General features: G+C 39.3%; 1 protein-coding gene across 2 annotated transcripts in view; it reads right to left on the bottom strand.

Annotated features, from left to right (window-relative positions):
• Positions 1 to 24,562, bottom strand: part of TLN2 (talin 2) — a 142,486-nt gene that overhangs the window by 40,195 nt on the left and 77,729 nt on the right. For both annotated transcript variants that reach the window (XM_042875742.1, XM_042875741.1), the window contains exons 21-40: positions 24,331 to 24,497; positions 23,156 to 23,284; positions 21,965 to 22,078; positions 20,853 to 20,966; positions 19,396 to 19,530; positions 18,709 to 18,837; positions 18,005 to 18,107; positions 16,094 to 16,302; positions 15,373 to 15,492; positions 14,422 to 14,619; positions 12,230 to 12,369; positions 9,959 to 10,052; positions 8,085 to 8,174; positions 6,821 to 6,943; positions 5,500 to 5,643; positions 5,174 to 5,335; positions 3,512 to 3,652; positions 2,187 to 2,368; positions 1,069 to 1,201; positions 17 to 118 (exon numbers count right to left, since the gene is read on the bottom strand). In XM_042875742.1, coding sequence (XP_042731676.1) covers positions 17 to 118; positions 1,069 to 1,201; positions 2,187 to 2,368; positions 3,512 to 3,652; positions 5,174 to 5,335; positions 5,500 to 5,643; positions 6,821 to 6,943; positions 8,085 to 8,174; positions 9,959 to 10,052; positions 12,230 to 12,369; positions 14,422 to 14,619; positions 15,373 to 15,492; positions 16,094 to 16,302; positions 18,005 to 18,107; positions 18,709 to 18,837; positions 19,396 to 19,530; positions 20,853 to 20,966; positions 21,965 to 22,078; positions 23,156 to 23,284; positions 24,331 to 24,497 — 2,729 coding nt within the window. The remainder of the gene's footprint in view (positions 1 to 16; positions 119 to 1,068; positions 1,202 to 2,186; positions 2,369 to 3,511; positions 3,653 to 5,173; positions 5,336 to 5,499; positions 5,644 to 6,820; positions 6,944 to 8,084; positions 8,175 to 9,958; positions 10,053 to 12,229; positions 12,370 to 14,421; positions 14,620 to 15,372; positions 15,493 to 16,093; positions 16,303 to 18,004; positions 18,108 to 18,708; positions 18,838 to 19,395; positions 19,531 to 20,852; positions 20,967 to 21,964; positions 22,079 to 23,155; positions 23,285 to 24,330; positions 24,498 to 24,562) is intronic.

A 24,562-nucleotide genomic window follows, 5' to 3' on the forward strand; every position in this document is an offset into this window, starting at 1 on the left:
TTTGTTAGGACTGCACCTTGTGCCCAAGCTGTGCTGCCTCTCCCCGAGCTGCGGTTGCTATTGGATCAATAAGATGGCCAATTTCCTGAACGACTGATGTCAGCTGCTCCTGTAGAGCCTAATAAAAAGAGAAGTTGTCAGTTACAGCTGTAATCAAGTTACACCACACCATAGAAATCAGACTTTGACAGTCTAAAATACTCCAAACAGTTAAATGGCCCACTGCACCATGATACAAACATCCATGCTGCCCATCTGATTTCCATGATCATTTCTTCTCCTTTATCTAACTTCAACTACAAGAACATTGAGGTAGGGCCTGCTGCTGTAAACAGCAGCGATACGGCAGGTTTGGGGAACAAGGGAAAAGGTGGCTCCCTCCAGCTGATGGCAGGAAATTCAGGAGCAGCTGCCTTATGTCATTGCAATATGGCAGCCCCCACCCCCCAAACACAAAACCAACAGAAAAACACAACAAACAAGGAAACACAACAAACAAATATAACACCTGTTCTTGCCCTGCCTAGGGGTCAGTATCACTGCACTTAGAGGAACCGGCTGGAGCTCCTATTTAAATGTGAAGAGATATTTCTCAAAGTAGACAATACAGCACAAGAGCTCTGCTGTAGACTGTGAAACCAACAGCAGAAATTCAGCAGTGGAGAAAGAAAAAAAATAATTTATTGCATTAATAAAGAAAGACATTGTAATTTAAATCACTGGTCTTCTAGTAATAAATGCATTTCAAAAACATTCTAGCTCCCATTCAGTTGTCAGGAAAACATTAATTATCAGTCAGTCACATCAGCAAAGGAAACCAAAGTAATACAGTGGTGGTCTTCAAAAATAACTGCTTTCACCACTGCTTTTGGCCAGTGACTCTATCACCTTTCCAGAAGCAACACGCTTTGGCCATCATGTGATTTTACCCAGAAAGACTTTAATGACAAATTCTCCCCTCAGGCATAGATTCTGCTAACTGCTTGGGTTTACATGTTCAAACACACAGATGCTGCAGGATGAACGAGACTGAGCAGCGTTCCTATGTTACTACACCGCCTCCCTTACCTCAACTGAGATGTCATCCCTTGTGGCCAGACTCTGACTGACAGCTGCAAGTGAGGCCTGCTCAATGTCTCTGATGCATCTGTTGATCCCATCTATAGAGTAATCACATTCTCTCTGCCCTGGGGCCTTATCCCTGAAAGACACCAGTGGTAAATTTGATCATGCTAGGAAGGAGACAGGCCCTGTCCTGACTGTATACTGGTGCTCTTCATTAACTAGTGATACATAAAGCATGTGGGAGGAGGGCAACAATGCTTAAGTTAGCTTTGTTGCATTGGCAAGACTTGGACTTATGTACTGAGTACTCCACACACGTGGAAGAAATCTCCTCAGGCTAGTCAGGTAATTAGCTCTATAGAAAATGTCAACATGAAAAGGCAACAGACAACAGGAGAAAACATTTCTGTGCAACTGACGGATCCAGAAAACAACTCCTTTGGTGTTATCTTTTACACCCAATTCCCTGGTATCTGTTAATGAAGATTAGTTTCCAGATAGTTTCTCATGACACACAGTTTGCTATTTCAGCAAATTCATTATCATTATCAAGTGCATAACTCCTTAGTGCACTATGCTCTGACAATTTTGATACTGAATTGATATTGAAAGGCAAAAGATGGAGTTTAAAAGACGAGTTTAAAAGTTTTCAATAAGAAATGGATATACAGGTTTAGTCCAAACATAAAACATTGTTCACACTTTCTAACAGCATACTTGCAAGAAAGCCAAGAAGATTGCAGTATCAGATGGGTAACAGAAATCCACTATATACAAGTACCATCTCACCCACTCACCAAAACTACCCTTTACCACACACTCTATGCTGTTAAGCAGTCTGGATGGAAATCACATTAGCTAATCTTGTTATTCCACAGCATGCCCTCCTGTGTTTAACTGGATCAGAGGTGGAACAGGTGAAAAACAACAGAACACAAAATCAACTCTACTCTGAATGCTGTAATCACTGATAACAATTAAGCAGCACACATCACACAACAAGTTATTTCCATTAGTGAAGAATATCACAGCACCACAGGCCATAGAATATCATACTTCATTTTTCCTTTATTTGAACAGCTTAAATCTTGACATAAAAGCATTTTCTATGGAAGACATACCTGATAGAGGTGATAAGACTCTTAATAGAATCTGAGACAGTATGGGAATGCCCAGCTAGCACTGACCATGTAGGAGGGTCTTTTGGATTGATTGCCAGAGAACGAGCTGTTTTGATCAATAAAGAAGAGCTCTCTAACATTGTTTTAGCAGAAACTAGAATTGGCTCCTGTGCTCGTGATCCCTGTGATCAAAAGGCAAAAGACCACAAAGAACATTTATATCATTGAGTTTGTCCACACGTTCTGATACTAAAAAAAAATAAAAGGTTTAACTGGCATCAGCGAAATAACATGATCATTTCTTCTGCTGTACTACAATATTTACTGATAAACAACATACAAATAGTGGTTGTGAATGCAGCTCAACTGTTTCCTCTGCACCATACTTCAAAAACTACTTTTTAAGTTTACAAAGACACCATCCAGCTGATAAACAGGACAAAGTAGAAACACGTCACTAATTGTAGACTACAGAGATCATTTAACTGACTTTTTGTCACAGAACTTGCAAGATCCAAGCAAGCATATTCTTTTCACAGGAATTACTTTGACTAGAATACTCTTATTGAGTCATCATTTTCACAACTATTTTATCTCCAGTGACCTGGTAAACTCAAGGATCACAGGACTAGAAGGCAGGATAAGATTAGAGTCCCACAACATTTAGATTGCAACAGTTACTGTACCATCTAATATTTCCAGCTAGTTCTGTGGTTTCCAACAGCAGGAAGCAGAAGTTGTAAACTCAGTAATAATACATGATCTTTACTTTTACCAATGCTTTTATAAGCTTGAAGGATTTTTTTCCACTTAACAAAAAAACTTTAACTAGTTCGGCTAGATACTAATCTGTTCTAGTTACAGGGTTGAGGACAGAACTCTCAAAAATACAGATGGCCTATAAGAAGTTTCCCTTTGCAAAATGCCTGGTTTTTTGTCATCATGACTTTGCATCGTTTTTGGAAGGAAGAAAGCACAGTGACATCCATTCAGTCCTTTGCAGAACTAATTATTCTTGAGGGAAAAAAGGAGGTTTATTACTTCATTGCACGGAGCCATCCAGCTAACAAGACAAGGAACTCACCCTTCCCATGTTACTTCACTAACAGAAAGCTGCCAGTGCTTACTGGAACATACTATTTTTTACTGGAACATACTATTTTTATTTTACTGGTGCAAAATTCAACACTGAAGGTTAAGCAAAAGACTGCAAAATGCCCTAGGAAGATGGAGACATGTTTCAGGGCAAAGTCTCTACACTCTCTGTCTCCTAACAGACAATGAAATCAATGTTTTCCAGGATCAAACTGCCACATCCTACCTACCTCAGTGCTGATCTGTGCTGGGATGCTGACAAATTCTGGATTTGAAGCAAATGCTGTCAGGTTTTCCACAGCCTCTATCAATGGTGCGGTAGCAATTCTACACTTGTTGCGGTTCTCTTCAGAGAAATCACCATCCAGGGCCTAGAAGTTAAAGCACGGTTTGAGCTCCACGTGAATGGGTTTATTTGCAAAATCAAATATGATAGTTTAATTCCTATGAGTTCAAACTGTTGTGCTAATGCCATTTGAAATTCAAAACTTCCCACAGAAACAACTCTGATGTGAAGAATGCGATAGTTTAACTCTGTTTTTGTTTGTTTGTTTTAAACTTAGATTATTAATGACCCTAAAGTCAACACAGCTGCTTTACTTCATAAGACTGAACAAGTGCTTTAAATCATTGATCTGATTTTTCTCAGAAATCATGTCTCAGTACACCTCATGCTCTAATGTGTGGAAATGGCAAACAATTTGGCTCTTTCTTGAACTATTCTTTTTTGTTTTAAAGCAAACCATTAATTTATTGTTATCATTTTCACACAAATGACCTAATTTCTTTCATAATCTCAGAAATACTTCAGTATGAAGGACCTTCCGTGTTACCTTCCAGGCTTAGAAGCAAAACTGTTTTCACCAGAATTTCAGTTGTGGATCAGCTAATGGATTCAGATTCATCAGTTCTCTATACCTTAGAAAGTATTATTTTTTGCTTAGAAGAGGCAAAACAACCCCCTGCCACAACACAGGCAGGTATCTGGAAAATACATGACCATTAACAGAAGACTATTAAACAGCAGTAACATAAACTACTCCGGATATTAAGCAACACAGCACCACTATAAACCTTCACATTTGGTTGTTTGCACACTATTCTGATGGTGCCAGCTCATTCTGCACATCAACACACAAGTATTCCATCTCATAACGGCCTCATAAAGGCCAGCTGCCTTTCTGCTAATATTGTCCAGTTCTTCCCATTTTGACTATGACACTATGACTGGAATACTGTGTCCAGGTGTGGAGCCCTCAGTACAAGAAAGACATGGAGATTTTGGAAAGGGTCCAGAGAAGGGCAACTAAGATGATCAGGGGGCTGGAGCACCTCCCCTATGAGGACAGGCTGAGGGAGTTGGGCTTGTTCAGCCTGGAGGAGAAGGCTGCGGGGCGACCTCATTGCAGCCTATCAATACCTGAAGGGAACCTACACCCAGGAGGGGAGTAAACTCTTCAAAAGGGCTGATAACAGCAGGACTAGAGGAAATGGTTTTAAGTTGAAGGAGGGAAGATTTAGGTTGGATGTTAGGGGGAAGTTCTTTACTAGGAGAGTGGTTAGGCCCTGGAACGGGCTGCCCAGGGAGGTTGTGGATGCCCCGTCCTTGGATGTGTTTAAGGCCAGGTTGGACGGGGTCCTGGGCAACCTGATCTGAATGTGTATGTTTGGTGGCCCTGCTAGGCAGGGGGGTTGGAACTACATGATCCTTGGGGTCCCTTCCAACCCGGGTGATTCTGTGTGACACAGCTATACCCCGTCACAGTTTTCACATCAGACCTTCAAAAGTGTAATTAAACACTTCTTAAAACACCCAGATCACAGGTTAAACGATACTGATAACTGTTCTGATTCTGAAGAAAAAATGCAGCGTGACTAAGCAGCACTTGTACCTTGATAGTCTTAACCAGGTTAGCGGTGCTGTTTGCAACTTCCTTGGCAGATTGCACAAAGTGTCTCTTGGCAACAGGATTTGCTGTCTTTGATGAAGCAATGCGACAAGCATTGCACAGAGCAGAAGTATGTTTGGCCACAATTGTGGCAGCTGACAATACCTGTCAAAGTAGATGGCACAAAACAAACAGACCGTCAGAACAGCATAACAGTTACTATACTCTAGCTCTGCAAAGCTACAGTTCAAAGCAGAACTCCTTTGCTTGGTCACAAACAAAATGCATAACCTAACAGTGACAGTCTCACCACAATCCTCTGGAATTACCTGCGATGGGCTGCTTGCTGGATCTACCAAATTCTGGCAAGCCATCTGGATTGCTTGATTGGCTCTGGCAAATTGAATTGGGTCAACAAGACCTTGCTGACCTGCCTGACTGTTGGGATCTGAAATGCCAACCAGGTAAGCAGCCTAGAAATCAAGAAAGGAAGAAAAAAAATCTATGAAACAATGCTAAATTTATCTTGTCTTTCTGCTAAGTTTGACATGTGATTGCAAACGGAGTTTATTCAAAAATTATACTGAAAAATACTATGAACACTGCCTTCAGCAATACATCTCCAGAATCTGATGAAAACAGGACATCTCAGCCACTACACTTCCAAAATTTGACTAGTGAAAACAAAACCATCCTGTTTACTTAGGCAGCTGGTCTCCCTGGAAAAGTTGTTTTGCACTTGGACAGTCAATGGAAAAGCTTTAACAATCATAAACACTCCCTAGTGACTTACTGGATTTGCCACAGCTGGTGATGGAAAGGGTTTTGATGAAGCCTGAGCAGAAAGTCAGTTTTACTTTTCTTCACTATTTTTTCATATGTAAAGCCAACAAACACCTCCCTGCATTCCTTCTCACCAGCCAAAGCCAGGACACCACAACAAATGTGGCTGCTAAGTAACTGACCATCACATCTGTGGGGGTGGTCATCACACTGCAGCTCAACATGCCTTACAGCCAGATTTACTTTCTTTCTTAACTTGAGATCGTTTCATGCCTCTCAACAAGGAGGAATTGTCTGGACTGTCAAAACAGTCTTTGAAGATCACTTTTAATCAGCTTACGTTATAGATAATATACTACCTACTTTCATATTTCGTAAAGAATCTAGGGTTAGATGAAGTCCATAATGAGACATTCTGTATCTGTGGAAATAAAAAAGCAGTTTCCAGATGCATAGCATGATTTCCCACAGCCTGATGCTTTATTTACAAGGCTGTACCTGCTTTAAGATAAGGAAGAGGATCTCAAGAGAGCAAGAAGCAATTATAACTCTAATTAGGTCTGTGGATGTCCCCTAAATACTCTTGCAGCTGCTATTGAAGTCAGGACTGCAGCACAAAACACTTCTTCTAATTAAGAAGCAGCACATATTCCTCAACTCCAAGACCAATTACAAAGCCTTCCTGTATAAGGTCCAACCACAGTGACCATCTCTTGACTCTTTGGTTATTCAGAAAGCATCTGCTTAGCCCAAATGAAGTAAATCTCAAATTTACACATGCATAACATCCACTTTCTTAAAAACAAAAACAAAAAAAAGCATACATTTGCTTTGCAGACTTCTATTTTACAGGCTTCAACAGCTTACCTGAGCTGCTGCCTCTGTGAGGCCGCAAAGAGCTTTGGATGCAACTCCAACACATTCTCCAAAGACCAAAAGATCCCCGGTTTTTGCATTCTGGGAAATGCCTGCCATAGATTCTCCAAGAGCCTCAGAAATTAAGAAAACAAAGTAAGCTTCTCAATATGTCTCCTTACCAGTAAAAGGCAAGTGATTTCTGGTCCTGAACCAGCTCTTGCCCCACAGACCTGCTTGACTCAGCTTCTAGAAACGTTAGCTAGTTAATAAGCTCATGGATTTGAGGACATTCCTTTGTGTGGTGTAAGGAATAACGATATGCAGATTAACACTGTATTTACAGTGCCAAGAACTTACACTGTTAGAGCTCTGGTGACTATGAGGATACAGAAATAACCCTCAATTTTTCTATCATACAATAATCATTACAGCTAGCCTGGCTCTAAGTAGGTTTCACAGATTTCAGAACATGACAACCACACCAGCAACTGCTTTCAACACATTCTGAATCTTCTTTGCCCCTAAACTCACTGAAACTCCCTGAAGATGGGATTGCATCTAATCTACTGGGACCATCTGGATGTCAGAATGCACACTAACTCTTAAAGCATGTCACCAATTTCAGTTCATCTCCTTTTAAAATTCAAAGTAAGATTTGACCACAACAGAATAGGAATGACAGACATAGCCCCAATCCTTTAAGTATTCTCTTTTTCTTTTAGAGAACAAAGAATTCAAAACAATCCCAATGATTAAGTAATAAAAACACCAAAAGCAAAGTTTCTGAGCAAGATGTATGATATGACATAGTATGCTTAAAAATAACTTATGAGATTCCAGAAAGATCTTCTGGTGTACTGGCATATCTGGAGTGCTCAGAAATTTCTCTAAGCTGTTTCACACAGAACAGTACAATGGTATCTCATTACCAAGGCTCCCATTTATGCTCTGGGCATTTCCAATAGCTGCAGTCAAAACATATCATGATGTATGACATGCTGTATAATATAACAAACAGGAGGAGAGGGGGAAGCTGTACCAGCATTGCATGCCAATCACATAGTTAAAAACATTACCAAGGTTAAAAGCCTTTGGAGCGACAAAGAAAATGAAATGACCTCTCTCATAGCCTGATCTCAGGCTAAGTTTTACCAAGGAAAGCAACATACATTTTAGAATAGACTGTGCTATGTTTCCAGCATGTTTACCATGTATGTGGAAATGTATGATAATACACCTTACAATTGTCACAGAGATAGGAAAAGGAAGTTACCTTTGAGTTCTCCATTACACCCTCAATACAATCAAAATACGAGAGGTCGCTCACAGGCTCATTGGGGTTATCCAGCATTCCCTTCACTGTCTAAAAAAAGAGAAGAAGCTTTGGCTTAGTGACATAGTCTGAAATAGTAAGCTGAGAAAAACATACACCATCACAACCACCCTTCTGATGTCAGTGTGGCCACAACTTTGTCTCCAGCAAGCAAATCAAACTACAGCCATGGAGAGTTCAAATACAGATGTACAAATGACACCTTAAATGCTACCCCACATCAACTGCACTGTGGTACAAACTCATTTTTGCACTACAAATCTGCTGAAAGTATAACCTTATGTAAATTAGCCTGCATTTGTTATGACTGACCTATAGCAAATTACACTTGGCTGACATCAGGCAACCTGGTTTTGTGTCTGTTCTGAACAGACTAATAAATGTTTTCAGTAATATTTTAACATCTAATAACTGGAATTAAAAGGCTAAGTGACAGGGAGAACAAGATATCATTAAAGTGCTGCCAAGATACAAAAAGGGCTATCAAACTAAATTGCAACTTAATCACCTGCTGGCCTCCTCCTATAGTTAAAAGGACCCAAAGTATAGTTCCCTCTGTCAAAAACTGCAAGTGTGAGATTTAATTTTTTTTTTTCCTGAAATGAATCTGAAATCTAGAAATAAAAAAGTAAAAATTAGTCATATCTTCACTTAGAAAATTTATTTACATAAACTTGTAAAAAGCTGCAAGCAACAGAAGACAATAACTCTCTTATGCTTGAAAAATCTGCAAGGTGCTTCTTTCCAAGTTAGAAAGGAGAAAACCTCTCCAAACACTGGGCAAAAATGACTTAGCAACCTTTCTGAAGAAAGTGAAGTCAGTACATTCAAAAGATCCTATTATCTATATATTATGATATTCACCTTGCACATGAAGGAAATCAGGGCATAAATTTAAGCCATTAGATCCGTACCAGAATTCAACTCCTAAAATTAAAACATACCTACAACATTTTTAAAGGCACAGCCCTCTTTTTCTAAGTTATAGCTTAGCAGTCTTTAAAGTCTTACAGCAATTGAACTGTGAGAACAAGGTGATGTGAAGAAGAGGTCATATGTAGAAAACAATTCCAGTTCTCACAGCGATTCCTCATTGCTGTGCCTCGTCCTTACACAACAGGCTGGGAAGTAAGCTACTTCATGCAATATTTGCACCACTACAGAAACAGAAGCCCTCAGAACATGAGGAAACAACAGCAGAACAAGTCAGCACAACTTCATGCTGACAGGTAACATGTATTTGAGATTGATCCAACACCTTTGCATTCTCTATAATCCTGTGAACCTTCCAGCTGAAATTCTGAAAGAAACTTATTGGCTCCATGGAGGCCATACAGTGAGGTCCTCTCAAGACATTATTTCAGAATCTCCAGGAAAGACCACAAAACGTGCTGACAACTATCAAGTCCAAGCTGAAATACACTAAGCATCTAAGTAGCACTGGAAGTAACAACCTGCTAAAAGCATAAAATCATAGAACTGCAGCTCCCCCCTTCAGTGCACTGCTGGTCCTGAGAATGTCCAACCCGCTGTGACTCCTTTTTAATTCACAGTAATTATGAATAATCTTGACTAAAAACTGTACTTTCTGGGAAGCAGAGAAGAGGGAGAAGGAGACGCATCAGCAAATTTCACCCTGGCCAAAACTGTAAGAGGTTCAGAGAGGTTCTATGCTTACCTTGTATGCAATTAAAACCTCTGCCACAGATATCAAGTGAGAAGACAGTGACAGCAGCCAATCAAAGTAAACAGGGGAAAAACAAACATTTGGGGCCCACTGTTCTTCAATAGAACTTTCTGGAATGTAGTAATACCTCCAGTTCTCTGAGTGCATTGTCACATTCCTTCTGCCCGGGAGCCTGCTGGGTGCACAGCGTGATGAGCTGGTTTATGCTCTCAGTCACAGCTCTAGGGAAAGTAGAAGGGAAAAGATATATTTTCAAGTTGAACTATTCTTCTTACTGAAGCTTTTATTTCAATAACTGCATATTACAATACTTTCAAGCTTTCATGTTTTGCTACTATTTTTCTTCCCACAGTCTGGGGAATAAACCTGTATTAAAGTAACCCACCTAAAGACCTCTGCTTTAACAAGCTTCATAATGCAAAAAGACTCTCACTAAGGCATTTGATAGCAACCAACATATGAGGCAATTGCAAACAACTTAGATGTTAGTCCAGAAGAAACAGAAGCTTAATTTCAGTGACATTTACTTTGTGTGTCCATGGCATTGAGGTTCCAGCTCACACCATGCGGACCTACTGGAGCAAACAGCTGAGCCTAGCAAATAGGCTGCTGGCACCAAATACCTCAAATCTCTTTCAATACATCATATCAATATTTGGATCCTGCATGGCTCTCAGCCCCTGCCACAGTTCTAATTGTCTGAGGAAGTCAAGAGAAATGGCTCCAAGAGGGAAGAAAAGCCACTGAAAAGGGTAGGATTATCAATTAGAACTAGGTCAAAAGGGAAGAACAGAAAAAAATACAAGAAAGTTAATCATAGCACTATAAAAGATGAGAGCAAAAATAAGGCAAGTTGGTGGGAAGTAAAGAAGTTGTGCCTTGTTTGTTCATTTTCATGATTTTCACAGAGAAGAGAAAGCAAAAATAGTTGACCTGGCCGTATCACAACAGCAAAGAAAAGAGCCCTAGCAAACTTTGTCACAACTGCTGCATTTGCAAAGATCTGAGAAGGGAAACACAGTGCCTAAATTGGATTGAATGCAATCCTATTGCATTTTGTTGCTGTTTAGTGTCCTTAAGAATGCAGACATACCTTCACACACAAACACCACGGCAAAAGAGACCATCTAAAGACTGTACTGCTCGTCCTCCCCTTTTTTTTTGAATGTTTCTACAGAGGGAATATCAGTCTGGCAGAACCTGATAAATAGGTGGGCTTCACTGGAGACACTAACCGCATTTGTACTCCAAAGAAATAGGAATACTCCAACTCCAACGCAGAAATCCATAGCAGTCTAATGCTGTGCCATAAACACAGCCTCATGCAACTTCTTCATTTTAAGCAGTGTACCTTTGATTACCTACAGCTTGCCTAGAAGCCTACGTATTTCTGGGAGCCAAGATGGATAGCAGAATGTTTTTGTCAAGAACATAACAATAAAACAGCACACCTTACTTCTCAAAGTATTAAAAGAGTGGATTTTTTTTTTTTTTTTTAATTATTTGACATTGAAGTGTGATGATTCCAGGGTCCAGGACAAATATCAGCCTCCTTTTCCTTAAGAAAGCAACAGCCCTATCTTAATCACTTCCTCTCTACACTAATCTTTGAGGGAGTAAATATTTTGGAAGGCAGTAATACTAAGAGCAACATACAAATTTCATTTCAGACATCGATCTGATACAATACTGACACTTCTAAGAAAAAGTGCTTCAGCAGTCTTCTTCCAGTTTTATTTTTGAACATTCAATTAAAAGACTTCATAGCAAAGTAAGTTCATTTGATAAAAAAGTCATGAAAAAAATTTGGGAAAAAAGTAAGTGAAAAGTGATTATCCATCCAGAAACACTAAAAAGCAGTGTTATTTTTCAAATAAGCACTGAGAACCATGACCAAAAATGGGGTCTTAGAGACAAAATTCAAAGCATGGTTAAAAATCTTTAAAGTAAGGTTATCTTTGGCCAAATAAATCTATCATATCTTCCAATCCTTTCAGGTCCTCTTGATCATATGCACTCCTGGTTATAGATAGCCACCCTGATTTTTACGTACAGCTTATATAAGGACACAGATTCTGTTCCTTTCTTTCTTAAGGGCTGAGAGATCTACTATCACCAGCATCTTGCCAGAACACAGATGCAAAGAAAAGTAAAACACATTAGTTCCTTTAAAAAAACAGGCCAACTCTTCAACTAGTGATTATCTCCATCAGTGCTAACAAGCCATGCCAGATAAGGAACTACCACAGAATGAGCAATTTTCGTAGGACCTGCATTCATTTCAACAGAACTGCAGGTTCCAACCACTCAGTAAACTGACAGTATCAGAAGAGCATATTAAAAGAGAAGAGGAAAGCAAATACCTTAAGCAAAGCCTAAAAAAGCAAAGCACTCTTACCTGGCTGCTGCCGCTAATAGATTCTTGGCATTAGGAGCTCCAGGATCAACAGACAGAGACTTGGCAGCCAGTAAAAGCTTGCTGGAAGCCATAGAGATGCTCTTGAGGTTACCTATTACTTGAATCTGGTCTTCTTTTGTCTGAAAAGCCATAGCAGCATAACATTAAGTGCCTAGATTGCAATACAGAGGATGCAAAAACATTATGTGGAAACCTATTTTGTTTATCCACCTGAAACCACTGACACGCAAAGGGCCATAGTCCAGAGGAAGACATGGAGCAAAGCCTTTGTTCATCCAGACAGGTGCCTCTAGCTCCATTCACATAACAGAACAAGAAACCCATGTAACAAATAGCTTCATTTCTAACAATGGCAGTATTCAAAAAGGAGCAGCGGAGAAACTTTACTACTTGTTGAACACAGCTTTCATTGTCAAGATTCTCACACATCTCTGCCTGGCACAGCTGATCCACATTACTCCATCAGTGTGTACTGTCTGTATTCTAACATCCCGTGTAAACCACAAGCTCTCTTGCATCCAACTGGGATTACTTACACAGAAAATCCCTCCAGAATGTCCTCAGTTACAAGAAACTAAATTCAAATAAGCCTCCTTCAGACCATCCAATTCAGAATGCTTACTATTACCCATTCACTTTGTGCCACTGTTCAGAAATGAAACCTTCACATGCATACAATCACAGGGAGTACTGCAAAATCACAGCAAATAGCGATAATTAGATTCTTCCTTTAGTCATCAGTAGAAGTGAATTTGTTCCAGTAGTCTGTTTAAGGCTTAAAGAAGCTGTTACTCAGTTATTGTTATTATTACTCTATTACTCAGTTGATGTGAATAGTTTTTCATCTATATTTACATTCTACTCTGCTCCCTACTCTCATCTGTAGTACTTCTGTACAGGCCAAATAACTAGACACAGACAGAAAGCATTCTCTATTGAAAGATCTGTCACTAATTGCTAAGATCAATTTAATTCACTGTGACAGCATGACAGGCAAACCCTGAAGGTCCACAATATCACCTGGAATTCTCCTTTCAAGAAGCAGTTTGCATCATTCTTTCCACCTTTGCCTGCACTGAACTGCCTCGGATAAAACATTCTAAAACTTAATGAGATTCACTGGAGATTAAATTTCAGAGAATCAGCTGGTATTCACTATCTACCTCACTTCGCAAATGTGAACCCAGTTACTAAGTTTGATGAAGAATAACCAACAGTCACTGCCTGATCTCTACTCAGCATTACCTGAAACGCACCTGCTTTATAAAGGCACTTCATAGGTGGCTTTGAAGGACCAGCACACTCAAGCTAGTGTTTCTTTCAGAAACAATTTTTAGGTCTTCAGGTTCTGCTTACTAACTAGGGCAAAATAGCCTACTAATTCGTTTTACTACATCCTCCCTGGTCACGTAATACATGACTTCCTCATATGCTGGCATTTGTTATGTTAAAGCATCTCCAAAAGACCAACTAGCATTGTTCAGTATGCCTAAACTCAGTAAGATAATGCAAGAAACATCCTCAACTTCAAATGAGAACCCAGATGACTAGGTACAAACGAGATAACGTAACAACATCCCTCAATGCTACCGAGTTTACCAGAACAGCACTCTTCCAGATTTTTAATCACTAAACAGAAGTGCAGGTGCTGCTGTCACATGCATGGCACTTCTGCTCCTCATCCACTCATTCCATGCTGTAGTAGGACTGCAGTGGCACATAAGATAAAGCAGTACAAGCCTGGATTTTAAACACATCTTTCTGTCCTTCCACCTAAAGCATTTGAACTGTAGCATAGAAAGGTGTCAAATGTTGGACAAAGATTACATAAAAAACATTCCAAAGTAGTTCTACCAAAATAGAGGCAACTATTTCCATAACCTTTGAGAAGTTCAGCAGGCCTTTGTATCTCCAGATATGCAGGTCATAAATCAGTTAGCAAACAGACCAAACCAGACAGGTGAACATTAAGTCACACTTCTGACTGGCCACAGAAACAAATATACAAATGTTGAGTTCACTTCACCCTGGATGACTGCTGCATAACCTATCATCTGTCACATTTGGACACGCTTACATTAGCACATCGTACTGCGTTCCCAGGACAGCCTTGTTCCCCATTAGCAAGATTAAAAAAAAAAAAAAAAAAACAGAAAAAAAAAAAAACTTACTTGAGCTTGGCCAGCCATTTCAATACCAGCATCAAGAAATTCATCGAAATCATCACTGAATTTTCCAGATGCTGCAGCCAGTTCCCCACTTTGGCCCCGTGTAGCATGGACAACTTCTCCCGCTGACTGATTCAAATCTGCTGCTGCCTGATTCAGCTCACTCTGAGCTTCTTGAAATGACTTAGAACTTGGAGGTAGCTGTAAGAGATTGAGAGCTGTATTACCGTCCACCAAATCACACCAGCTCTTTTTGACTGCAAAGTTCAACACAATTCAAGAATACGAAATGCAAACAGCACTAAGTGCCACAAACTACAATGGAGTACTGCATCTGAACGTCTGCTGATTCAGTTCTAAAGGCAAAATATCCAACTACGGGATAGTCATCAACAAGGAATCTAGACAGTGAGCTGCTTCTTTCAAGGGACAGACCATTAAGCAAGCTTTTAAAAGGACAGATAAGATGTCAGTTATCTAACTGGAAAATTCCAAGTGTTGAACTCAGTGAAAAAAGTCGGAGAAGTTTTGTTCTCCATGTCATTGCTTACTTCCACAAACAAGACTTCCAGAACAACAAGCAAGTATCAGCAGTTCTTCAGTGACTAAGTTTAGCCTTGACTTGATCTGACCAAGCAGCATTGCACAAACACTAACATAAAATTCCTTCTTCATCCACAGGGTAGCAAGCAGGATCACTGATAGATGAGACTGCGTTGCTCAAATCACATAACCTTTCCACAAATCAGCAGTATTCAAATGTTTTGTTTTTCTTTTTGCGACCCCTCTCTGCCCATGCCTGATAATGAATTAAGAGAACAGACATCTTAAAACTGCATAATAAACAAAACATACATGAAGTACTTCAGGCACATTTGCTACATAATAATTTGATACGTGGGGAGCCCAGATCAGCTCTTCTGAAATTTATTTTTATGGTAAAAGACTTCTCACCAAATCAACAAGGAGCTTCTTGCTAGACTCCCCAATACTCTTCAAAGCCACGTCCACATCCTTTTGCCCAGGTAGACAATTCACACAGTTATTCAATGAGTGAGACACTGCTTTTGCCACCTACAACACAAGTAAACACAATCGCACTGAGAAAGGCCTAAGCAATCATTTAGCTTACCAACCAATAATCTATAGCCAACTTTTACAGTTCTGACTTCAAGGTCATTTTTGAGGCTTACAAGCTCTTGGGTTGCACACCTGTAGTCTAGCGATCACAAACTATGCATACTCATTTGATAGGATTGTGTTGGCAGAGCAGCACCAGGAATAAAGGCTTCACCACCCCAGTTACAGGAAAGCCCCAGAAGTTAACCACATACTGATCAGTCTTCAAAAGCAGTTGCAGCACTCATGGAGATGTGCTTACTTTTTGAGTATAACATGAATACAGATCCTTTTATTAATGGGTTTAATAGGTGTTTTGTCTTACACTTAACTGTACTTTTGTCTCCTTTGTTTTTGAAAGATGACTAAAATACACTTTAGCACCAACTACATTGTTTGATGCAAGACATTGAAAGCTGCTAGAAGTACCAGCCAGCTCTGATATTTCTCACAGCCTGCTGTTCTACAGTTTTTCTCTTACTGTTTAGTGCTGTATTCTATCTGGAATTTCAGTGGATTGTTCACAATTCACCTAACTGCTGAAGTCACAACTCACCTGGGCCAATCTCTGCTGACTGTCTGCGTCTCCTGGTGCAGCAAGGGCCTGCTTTGCCTCCTGAATAAGCATAGCAGAGCCTTCCATGACATCCCTTGCTGAATCCAACATTGCATGTGCTGCTACAGGGTCAGTAGTTGATGCTGCAACCCCACGTGCTGCCTGAGCCAATGTCTTCAAAGCCTGAGCAGTTTCTCTGGCAGCAACTCCTACATTCAGATTTCATTGAGGAATCTATTAGTACTTTAAAGGCAATTCTTGTATTTCATCACAGCTAAATTTGGAGGCTATTATTCCATTACAACACAATATTCTAAATACAGTTTAAAAGACAACTTTCAAATGTGAACATATTTGAAGTATACAGCATCATTTGCTGAGAAAAATGCCTGCAGTGAAACCACGAAGTCAATATTATGCCCCAAAGAGGACGTTCTGAGGCAGCTATAAATCAGTGGCCAAATCCCAGTGAAGCAGAGGTAAAGAAGAAAAAGCAAAAAATTGGAAATAAGAGTCCTACTGTAAGCTAGGGGAGAAAGTGATTGATCACTTTGAAGCTGCAGCATCTCTGTCACTTTGCAAAACATGACTTTGGGATTTTAGAGAATAGAGAGAAAAATGGCTAAATTTCAAGGAATTAAAAGCTAAATAAAGTGAGATTATTAAGGATGAGGCAACCTGATGCAACATAATCCCAGTATGAATACACACCTACAAAAAGAAGTTCAGTCAGAAAATGTCATGTAATTACTTTCAATATGCAATGAAAAGAAACTTACTATCACAGCTGTAAGCAAGAAGGAATGCTTAAATAGTGGAGGTAAGCTGTAAAGGCCTTCTATCACTGATAAACAGGAGAATACACTGTAACATTAAAAAACACTGTGCTCTTTTCAGTGCAAAGAACCTTTAACATAACAAAACACTATATAATAAAAAAAAATCCCAGCTGAACCATTGTCATAGCTTGATGTTGAGAGCTAGATTCAGCTATTGGATATCAGCTGCAAATACCTGTATTCCTTATCAGATATCCAGTACTAACTTTCACTTAACTATGGAACAGAAACAAGCCATCTTAATCCAATTAATGTGCTTCAAATGAAAGCAAATACAAGTTACATAGCTCTGATGCATTAACAATCAATGAAATCTTAATTGTCCTAATGAATTCTGTGTCAGTATTAAGAACATTCTACTGTAGTATTTGCATTAATAACACAATGAAAAATTAACACAACGAAGGAAATGGAACATCATATCATTTCAGTATAAACCCTTTTTTTCCCCTATGTGAGAAACATTCCTCTTAGTAAGTTGTTTTCAGTTCCTAAAACTGCAAGTACATAAACTGGGGCAGATACTGAAGAGAACAGATCGTAGCACGTGTCAGCATTCCCCACTGGCTTTTCCCCAGACTATGCAGAAGTTATATTAATGAGTCAGAAAGACAGGTTGCATTACACATGGGAGATGGCAACATCTAGTAAGACACAAACTGTCTTAGACATCACCAAACCATCTCAAGTATGTTCACATCTTGTGTCATCTTATATTTCAAAACACATCCAAAGACCCTTTCACAGTCTTCTGAAAGGAAACAGAAACATTTCAGTGGTGCTGACATTTAAATTGCACTATATTTTAATTCTGTTCTTTGGAAGCAGTTTGTAATATATTTTTGAAAACAACAGATGTCTCCAGCTATTCTGATTACGTACACATAGCAGACTGCAACACTTCTTTATGAAGCACATTATTTACATTAGCAATCCGCTGTAACCTGCCAAAATTCACTATCAGCATGAAGAGGTGAGCAATTCCTTAACTTCAGCAGTTTGTGATGAGAAAGCCCTCTAACAAGCATCTTATGGGAAGCAGAGCTTTCAGATATTATAAGTAAAACAGTACCTGTGTAGTGCTCGTTGCCTTGAGCAGCACAAGTTAGCAACTGGGCCATCGATGAACCAACTGCTTTGGATGTGCTTCCCAGATCCTGAGCACATTTCTCAAGCTGTAAAAAAAATGGTGAAGGACAGAATTCTTTGCTTAAGAATATCTGAAACACATTTGCTTTCTAAGCAGTATTAAAAAATTCCTCTCTCTCCAAAACTTGTCTCAGCTACAGGGCACGTGTGGTTAGTCTGAAGACTTATTAGCATGTTTTCTCAGTTCATGTTGAAATAAAATTACATATAGGTCTTATAAACAATAAAACTAGAATTGAAATATCTCATAATTAGCAAGTGAAATAAGTTACTAAGTTTTTGGTGAGAATGGTGCTTTTACCAAATAAAACATTTCATAAGCCTACCAGAAGATCAACTTCTAAGTTCTCATCTTTGTCCCCATTGAAAACAATATCTTTTTGAAAGGACTACAACACGACTACTGCTAAACTGTATTTTGCTCAATACAGGAGGAGGACCTACACTCCTGTATTTCTGCTAACAAATATTCAATGTAATAAGAATATATACTCTTAAAACGAGAATCAGTGTAAAAACCTGCCAGCATGATCATTATCCAATGTCTCAGGACATGTTCTGTCTCAAACATTTAAAATGCTAACAGCTAACTTTGTTTTTAAATGAAGGACATCCTTTATTAATTACAGTTTCTCCAGGAAGAGGCTTTAACTGTCCATCCACAGCTGCCATCTTTGCATCTTGCAGTTCACTTTTGAGGGTCTGGACCGTATTTAAAGCAGAATCAATTTCCATTGGGCCACATGCTTCATGAGCCTATTCAGAAATCAGATCAACAGCACTGTTAGCACATGTAAGCCATTACCAGAAATAGTAAATATACAATCCTTCCAGCGTATCTATCAGTTTCATGACTTCAGGGGGCCCCTTCCAAACTACTGCACAATACCCTTAGTCTGTGAATAGACTGACATGCTGTTGAAAGCCACCACAAAATGCAATGCACCCAGTATATCCTCGCTTTCCCTAAAGCGTTTTGATTCCTTTTTTTTATTTTCTTCTTCAAATCACTACATGAACCTTGGAAATCTGCATCAACGGGGCTGCTCTGTGTGTGCCCTCCTACCATCTTGCAAGTTCAGCAATGGTAACACGAACTTTTCAGTTATCTTGTCAGTTATTGCTGCCTTCTCTATTACGACACAGGACCTACATGGAACTCAGAGACAACTGTTGACCAAGAACAACACTGAAGCATAAACATGAGCCATTTCCTGTTGGGTGCAGGAGGAAGACAGTGAGCCAAGATGGAGTGAACTCCTGACCACTCCTTAGGCCATCTTGCTTTAGCTAATTAGAACTACTACGACCTACCTTCTGGGAGGCAGTCCGCAGCTCAGCTAAGCTGGTCGCAAGGTTCTTTGCACACTGACTTAGCTGCATGGCTGCCGCTTGGTCAGTCACAGTAGGTACTGCAGCTTTAGCAGATGCCACCATTTTACTTCCAGGCTGTCCAAAGAAGAGTCAGGAACACAAATTTTACAAGCTAATTTACTTGATGTGAGACTTAGTATTTAAAGAACATGCTGTTTCCTCCTTTTACACAACAGTGAGGTTTCTAAATCTTCTGTAACGACCACTTCATGCACTGCTCCTTAACCATGCAGCTCCTAGGCTGCAGTCTTCCATTCACATCATAACTCTACACTGCAGTGTCTGCTGCAGCAGGAACCATTCATGCCTTGGTGGGACATCTGCCACTTTGTAGTAGCCAGTGTCTTCCTGTGGCCTTTAAGTACTTGTGCAGACTGTGTAAAAACACTTGAATTTGCAGTGTTGCTGTTCAGCATCTAAGTGACATCTAAGTGCCCACAGAGGACAAATGGCAAACCTCTTTCAATGTTTCCAAATATTAAATTCTTTCAAAATTTCACCCATGAAACAAGTAATACAACAATGACTCCACAGGGTTGGCTGCTAACACAATTAATGTACTTTCCTGATTCATATCATCGCTGTGGTTCACAAATACAGGCACAGAGGAGACAGATCATTTTAATGACTCCAAAGTTAACCACGCAGCAAAATACAAAGAGTGACAGTACTGTTATATCTCTACTACATAGGACCATAAAGAACCTGCTAATAGCATTCAATCAAAGGGTTTATTTTCACTTCACTTTTAAAGGTATGGCTGATGCCAATTAATGATAGTTATTACACAGACAACTGGTTTCTTCTGTTTGTTTCCTGTACTGTCAACAACATACCCAATAGTGTTACCAACATCCTTTCTCTCTCCTTTTTCATTTTATAAGAATCAGACTCAGAATGCATGCTTTGAGCAGAAATCAAGATCTGCTACATCTGCAGGCTAATATCTAAACCCATGGTAATATTTCCTGTCTCTCTCCCATTTTTGAAGAATTCTGGAGATTGCTGCTGCAGCACCCCAACTCTGGCTTCATTACAAATGGTTACGACAGCACCTGTTACATTCAGACCTGTGCTTAGAAAGATGCTGAATTATCACCACCTTGTTCATTAAACTCGTTCTGAAAAAGCAAATGCCATTCAAATGAATGCTTCCTGTCTGTATACGTCAGTTTTTTTGTTACTTATATTCAAAACTTTGGCAGTTTTCATTCTCCTCAGGTTCAACATGCTTCAGCTATCTGACCTGACAAACTAAGCTCTCCCTAGCCATGGCTCCCCATCTGTGATGAACTTCCTTACGTTGTTCTTATCTGTTTACTGCTTACTTGTCACGAATAAAAACAAAGAGAAGCGCCATTTGTTCTAACAGAATCTACTACAGTGGTTTACTTCACCTGAAGGAAGTTCTGGCTGGAATTTATCAGAGCAAGCTGTGCACTGAGGTCTTCTGCCTGAGCCTGACTTCCTCTCACGCCTTGCACCAACTGAGGAATGTGGTCTGCAACATTCTATAGTAAACAAAGGGAGAAACTTTCAGCATATCAATATGAACAAACCCCTTGACATAAAACAAACTCTTTCAGGATGACTGGTAAAATTCACAGATACAATGCCTTATGCCTTCACAAAATCTGCTTAGGAGTCCACAAAACTGAATTAATACATAACAGGATTTCTCAGAAACATTCCACTCTTATTTAGAAATATTTGTTTATGTTACTCAGTTTAAAGATCCTACAAGACAGCCAAGATTCTTCTGATTAGTTATGTGCTTACACAGCATTCAGAATGACTTTGTTTGCATGTATAAATGTTCGCAGGTTTTCAAATGAGCATCTTGCTTTAAGAAAAACAAAATTGAGCACCTCAGCCTACTTTTCCTTGGCAATCTTAATTACAGTACAGCTGTAGCATTCTGAAATGTGTACTGTCAAAACATTATTCCCAGAGTGCCCAAACTCACACTCACATAACTCCTTGTCTGTCCACTTCACATTAATCTTACCTTGGCAGTGCAATACTGAATTCCCCCCCCCCCAACATACCAAAGTAGCCTCCCCTATCTAATAAATTGTAATCAGGATCAATTTAGAATAAATTGTAATGTATGTAGTGAATCAGCTTCTTCCTTCTTTTTAATTATTCATGCTAAAATAGCTTCCTGAAACACAATCTTGACACATACTTGATTTTTTTTTTTTTTTTTTACTATCTGATTTGTTTCTTTCGTGGTTTGGTTCTCATTCCCTGCACAACTGCTCTTAAGAAGAATATGATTTTGCCTTCTATTGTCCTCTTTTCAACTTTTACTTTTTTTTTTTTAAATACAATTTCATTAAAAACTGCAAAGTAACATTTGTCTAGCACTGGTTAGAAAGTAAGCCGTAACTTGTGGCATAAAACCAAAACAGAACAGCTTCTTGACACAAGGACTCTGAATTTTCACTCGGAACCATAACAACACACTTGACTTCGGGCATTTGGCATTGAATTGTGACAGGTTTACCTTACAGCTCTGCACAAGTTGCTGATGGGCTGCAGTGTTCTTATTTGAAACAGCTGCATTCTGAGAAGCTGCAATAGTCTGAGTAGCAGCAGCTGCCGCTTGTTTAGCTGCAATCTAAGGATGAAAGGAAACAGTTAAAAACTTAGTAGTTAAGACTGAGAAATTCAGAGTATGAAGTACTCTAAAAACACTGAGAAATCTTCTTCAAATGCCTGCAATTTTTGTTATCAACCTTCCCCTCTTGCAAAATTACAAATTCCAACAATTTACCCAAGATGTTCCAACAAATTATGCAACACTCCTCTTTCACTGGCCCACTACATAAAACCACGTTTGCAAGTTCATCCTCACCATCACACACTTCATTCCTATGTAAGGAGTTATGTATTATCAGGGCATTATAACAACCACCTTCTCCATACAGTTTCCTTGAATTCAGTTGGCAAATTTGAGGCACGATTTATTTCCGGAAATATTTCTGATTTTTTATTCTACAGAAAGCAGCTTAAATACGCTTATGAAAAACTTATTTAGTTAGATAACATTTTTAAATAGATACTATGAAAGATTTTTTTTTTTAATCTGTCTTTTCTACATTTCAGCTGAGAACAGGAAGATAAAACCTGGCCTAAAAACCAAACTATGGATAAATTTCATCTTACAGTGCCTTTTTCGCCTTGTCTCTGCCATCAGTTACTATGCATCTTCTCAGTTTTATTTCTGTTTCTTTGGATTCTGTGAGTGACTTAACATTTCATTTGGATATGGTGCATTTCGACATGACTTCATAAGGAACTTCACATGAAACTCTGGCACATGTACTGATAAAAAGCACCAAAGGATATTCTGTGTCAATGACAGATCATATAGATAATTGAAACAGTAATGAAGGAGTTTTAGCTCAGCTATTTGAGAACTAAACTTTTCTGATTATATGGCTAAGCCACCATCAATTATTTTCTGAATCAAATGCTTACACCACTTTTACTCCATCAGTGATAAAAGCTCTTCAATTTTCCATATCAGACTATGGTATCATATGCTAGCATTTTAAATTTCAGGCCTTGATTCCAGAACTGATCTTACAGTGCTTAGTATTTTTCCTGAAGTATGCCTTTCTAATTACTTCCTTAATACTTATCTAGAGGTTTATTGAAATGAACTGAAAATTCAGCAGTACGTGTTTCCAACCTCTAATCTGTTGACAATCTTCTTCTTGATGGCATTCTGTGCAGCAGCATTCGTAGCAACCCGCAGTCCCTCCGCTGCTTCTCGCAGACGCTGCTGCTGATCCTCATTTTCAGGATTGGCTGCAGCTCCCTGCACAAAATTTCAGAGCAAAATACATCAGCCACATAAGCTGAACTTGAAGAGGTGAATATAGAATCTTCAGTTACAGTCTGCTACATTGGCCTTTATTTTCTTTGTATTGCCTTATCCAAAACTAGAACATTAGACTATGGGAAGAGCACTAAACCACAAAACAGTCTAAGCAGAAAATTTGTTATGAAATGTTGTTACTGTTGTTTACTGATACTTCAGTACTTCAAGGAAGTGGAACATCTGCTTTGTATACTACTTTTTGCATCATGTGCTACTTCAGATGTCTGGGGAAAAAGTTGTTATATAAAAGGATGCTTCTGTGATCTGTAAAACACATTATATGAAAAAATGAAAAACAATGGAGGTTTTGTCCATCTGAAGTCTGAGAAAGTGCTGGAAAGTCAAGCTATGGTTGTAGCTTGGCATATAGGTCTTCTAGAGGCCTAGGAGAATGGCTAGCCCTGATTTGTAAACACCTTTTGAGTACAGGATCTGGGACTCAATTCAACAAACAAACCCACCTTGTGAATTTAAATAAGTTTCTAGCACAGAAAGGACAGAAGAGTCTAAATATGTGCCTGTCCCATGAGAGCAGACATGGAGTAGGGGCTGGGGAGGTGCACACAGGATACAACACATACAACACTCCCTAGAGAGAGGAAACTGTTCCTGAAAGAAACAGAGGCAAAGCAGCACTGTTATGGCTTCTGCCCGTTGGCAGAGATTATTGTAGTTTCTTGTTCTATTTGAGCTGGAAGACTGGTAAAGGAATTTGCATCGCAGTGGCCATGACTGGTGGAAACAGCTCAAACTAGCTTGGGTCATGACAACCCTGAACACAAATCAGCAAAGCAGAACAAGAGTTTTTAGAAGCAGGTAACTACCAAGCAGATAATTTATACAAACTTTTGGATATGCCATTAAATGCAAAACACCTACAGGACAAAAAAAAACCAGTTTATACTACAACATACTACATGCCTTCTCCTCTTTGTGCCTAACTACACCATTTTAGGCTGACAACTGCTTCAATTTCCCCATACCTTTGCAGCTTCCACCATGCGGGCTGTAGAATCTGCAAGGAGCTTCGCAGCTGCCAGGAGCTTTTTTGAGTTTTCCATGTCAATTTCTGCTTCAGCATCTGACCTCATTGCATTGACGAGATCTGAAGTTGCTTGAGCCAGCACCCTGGCCTGCCGTACCATTTCACCTATGATATGCAAATATGTTTTTACTGCCCTACTCTTTGCATTTGAGCTTCGGTTTGAGAAGTCA

This window comes from Lagopus leucura, unplaced genomic scaffold (assembly GCF_019238085.1).
Source record: "Lagopus leucura isolate 7727_CA_CO unplaced genomic scaffold, USGS_WTPT01 Super-Scaffold_100015, whole genome shotgun sequence".
Classification (NCBI taxonomy): Eukaryota; Metazoa; Chordata; class Aves; order Galliformes; family Phasianidae; genus Lagopus; species Lagopus leucura.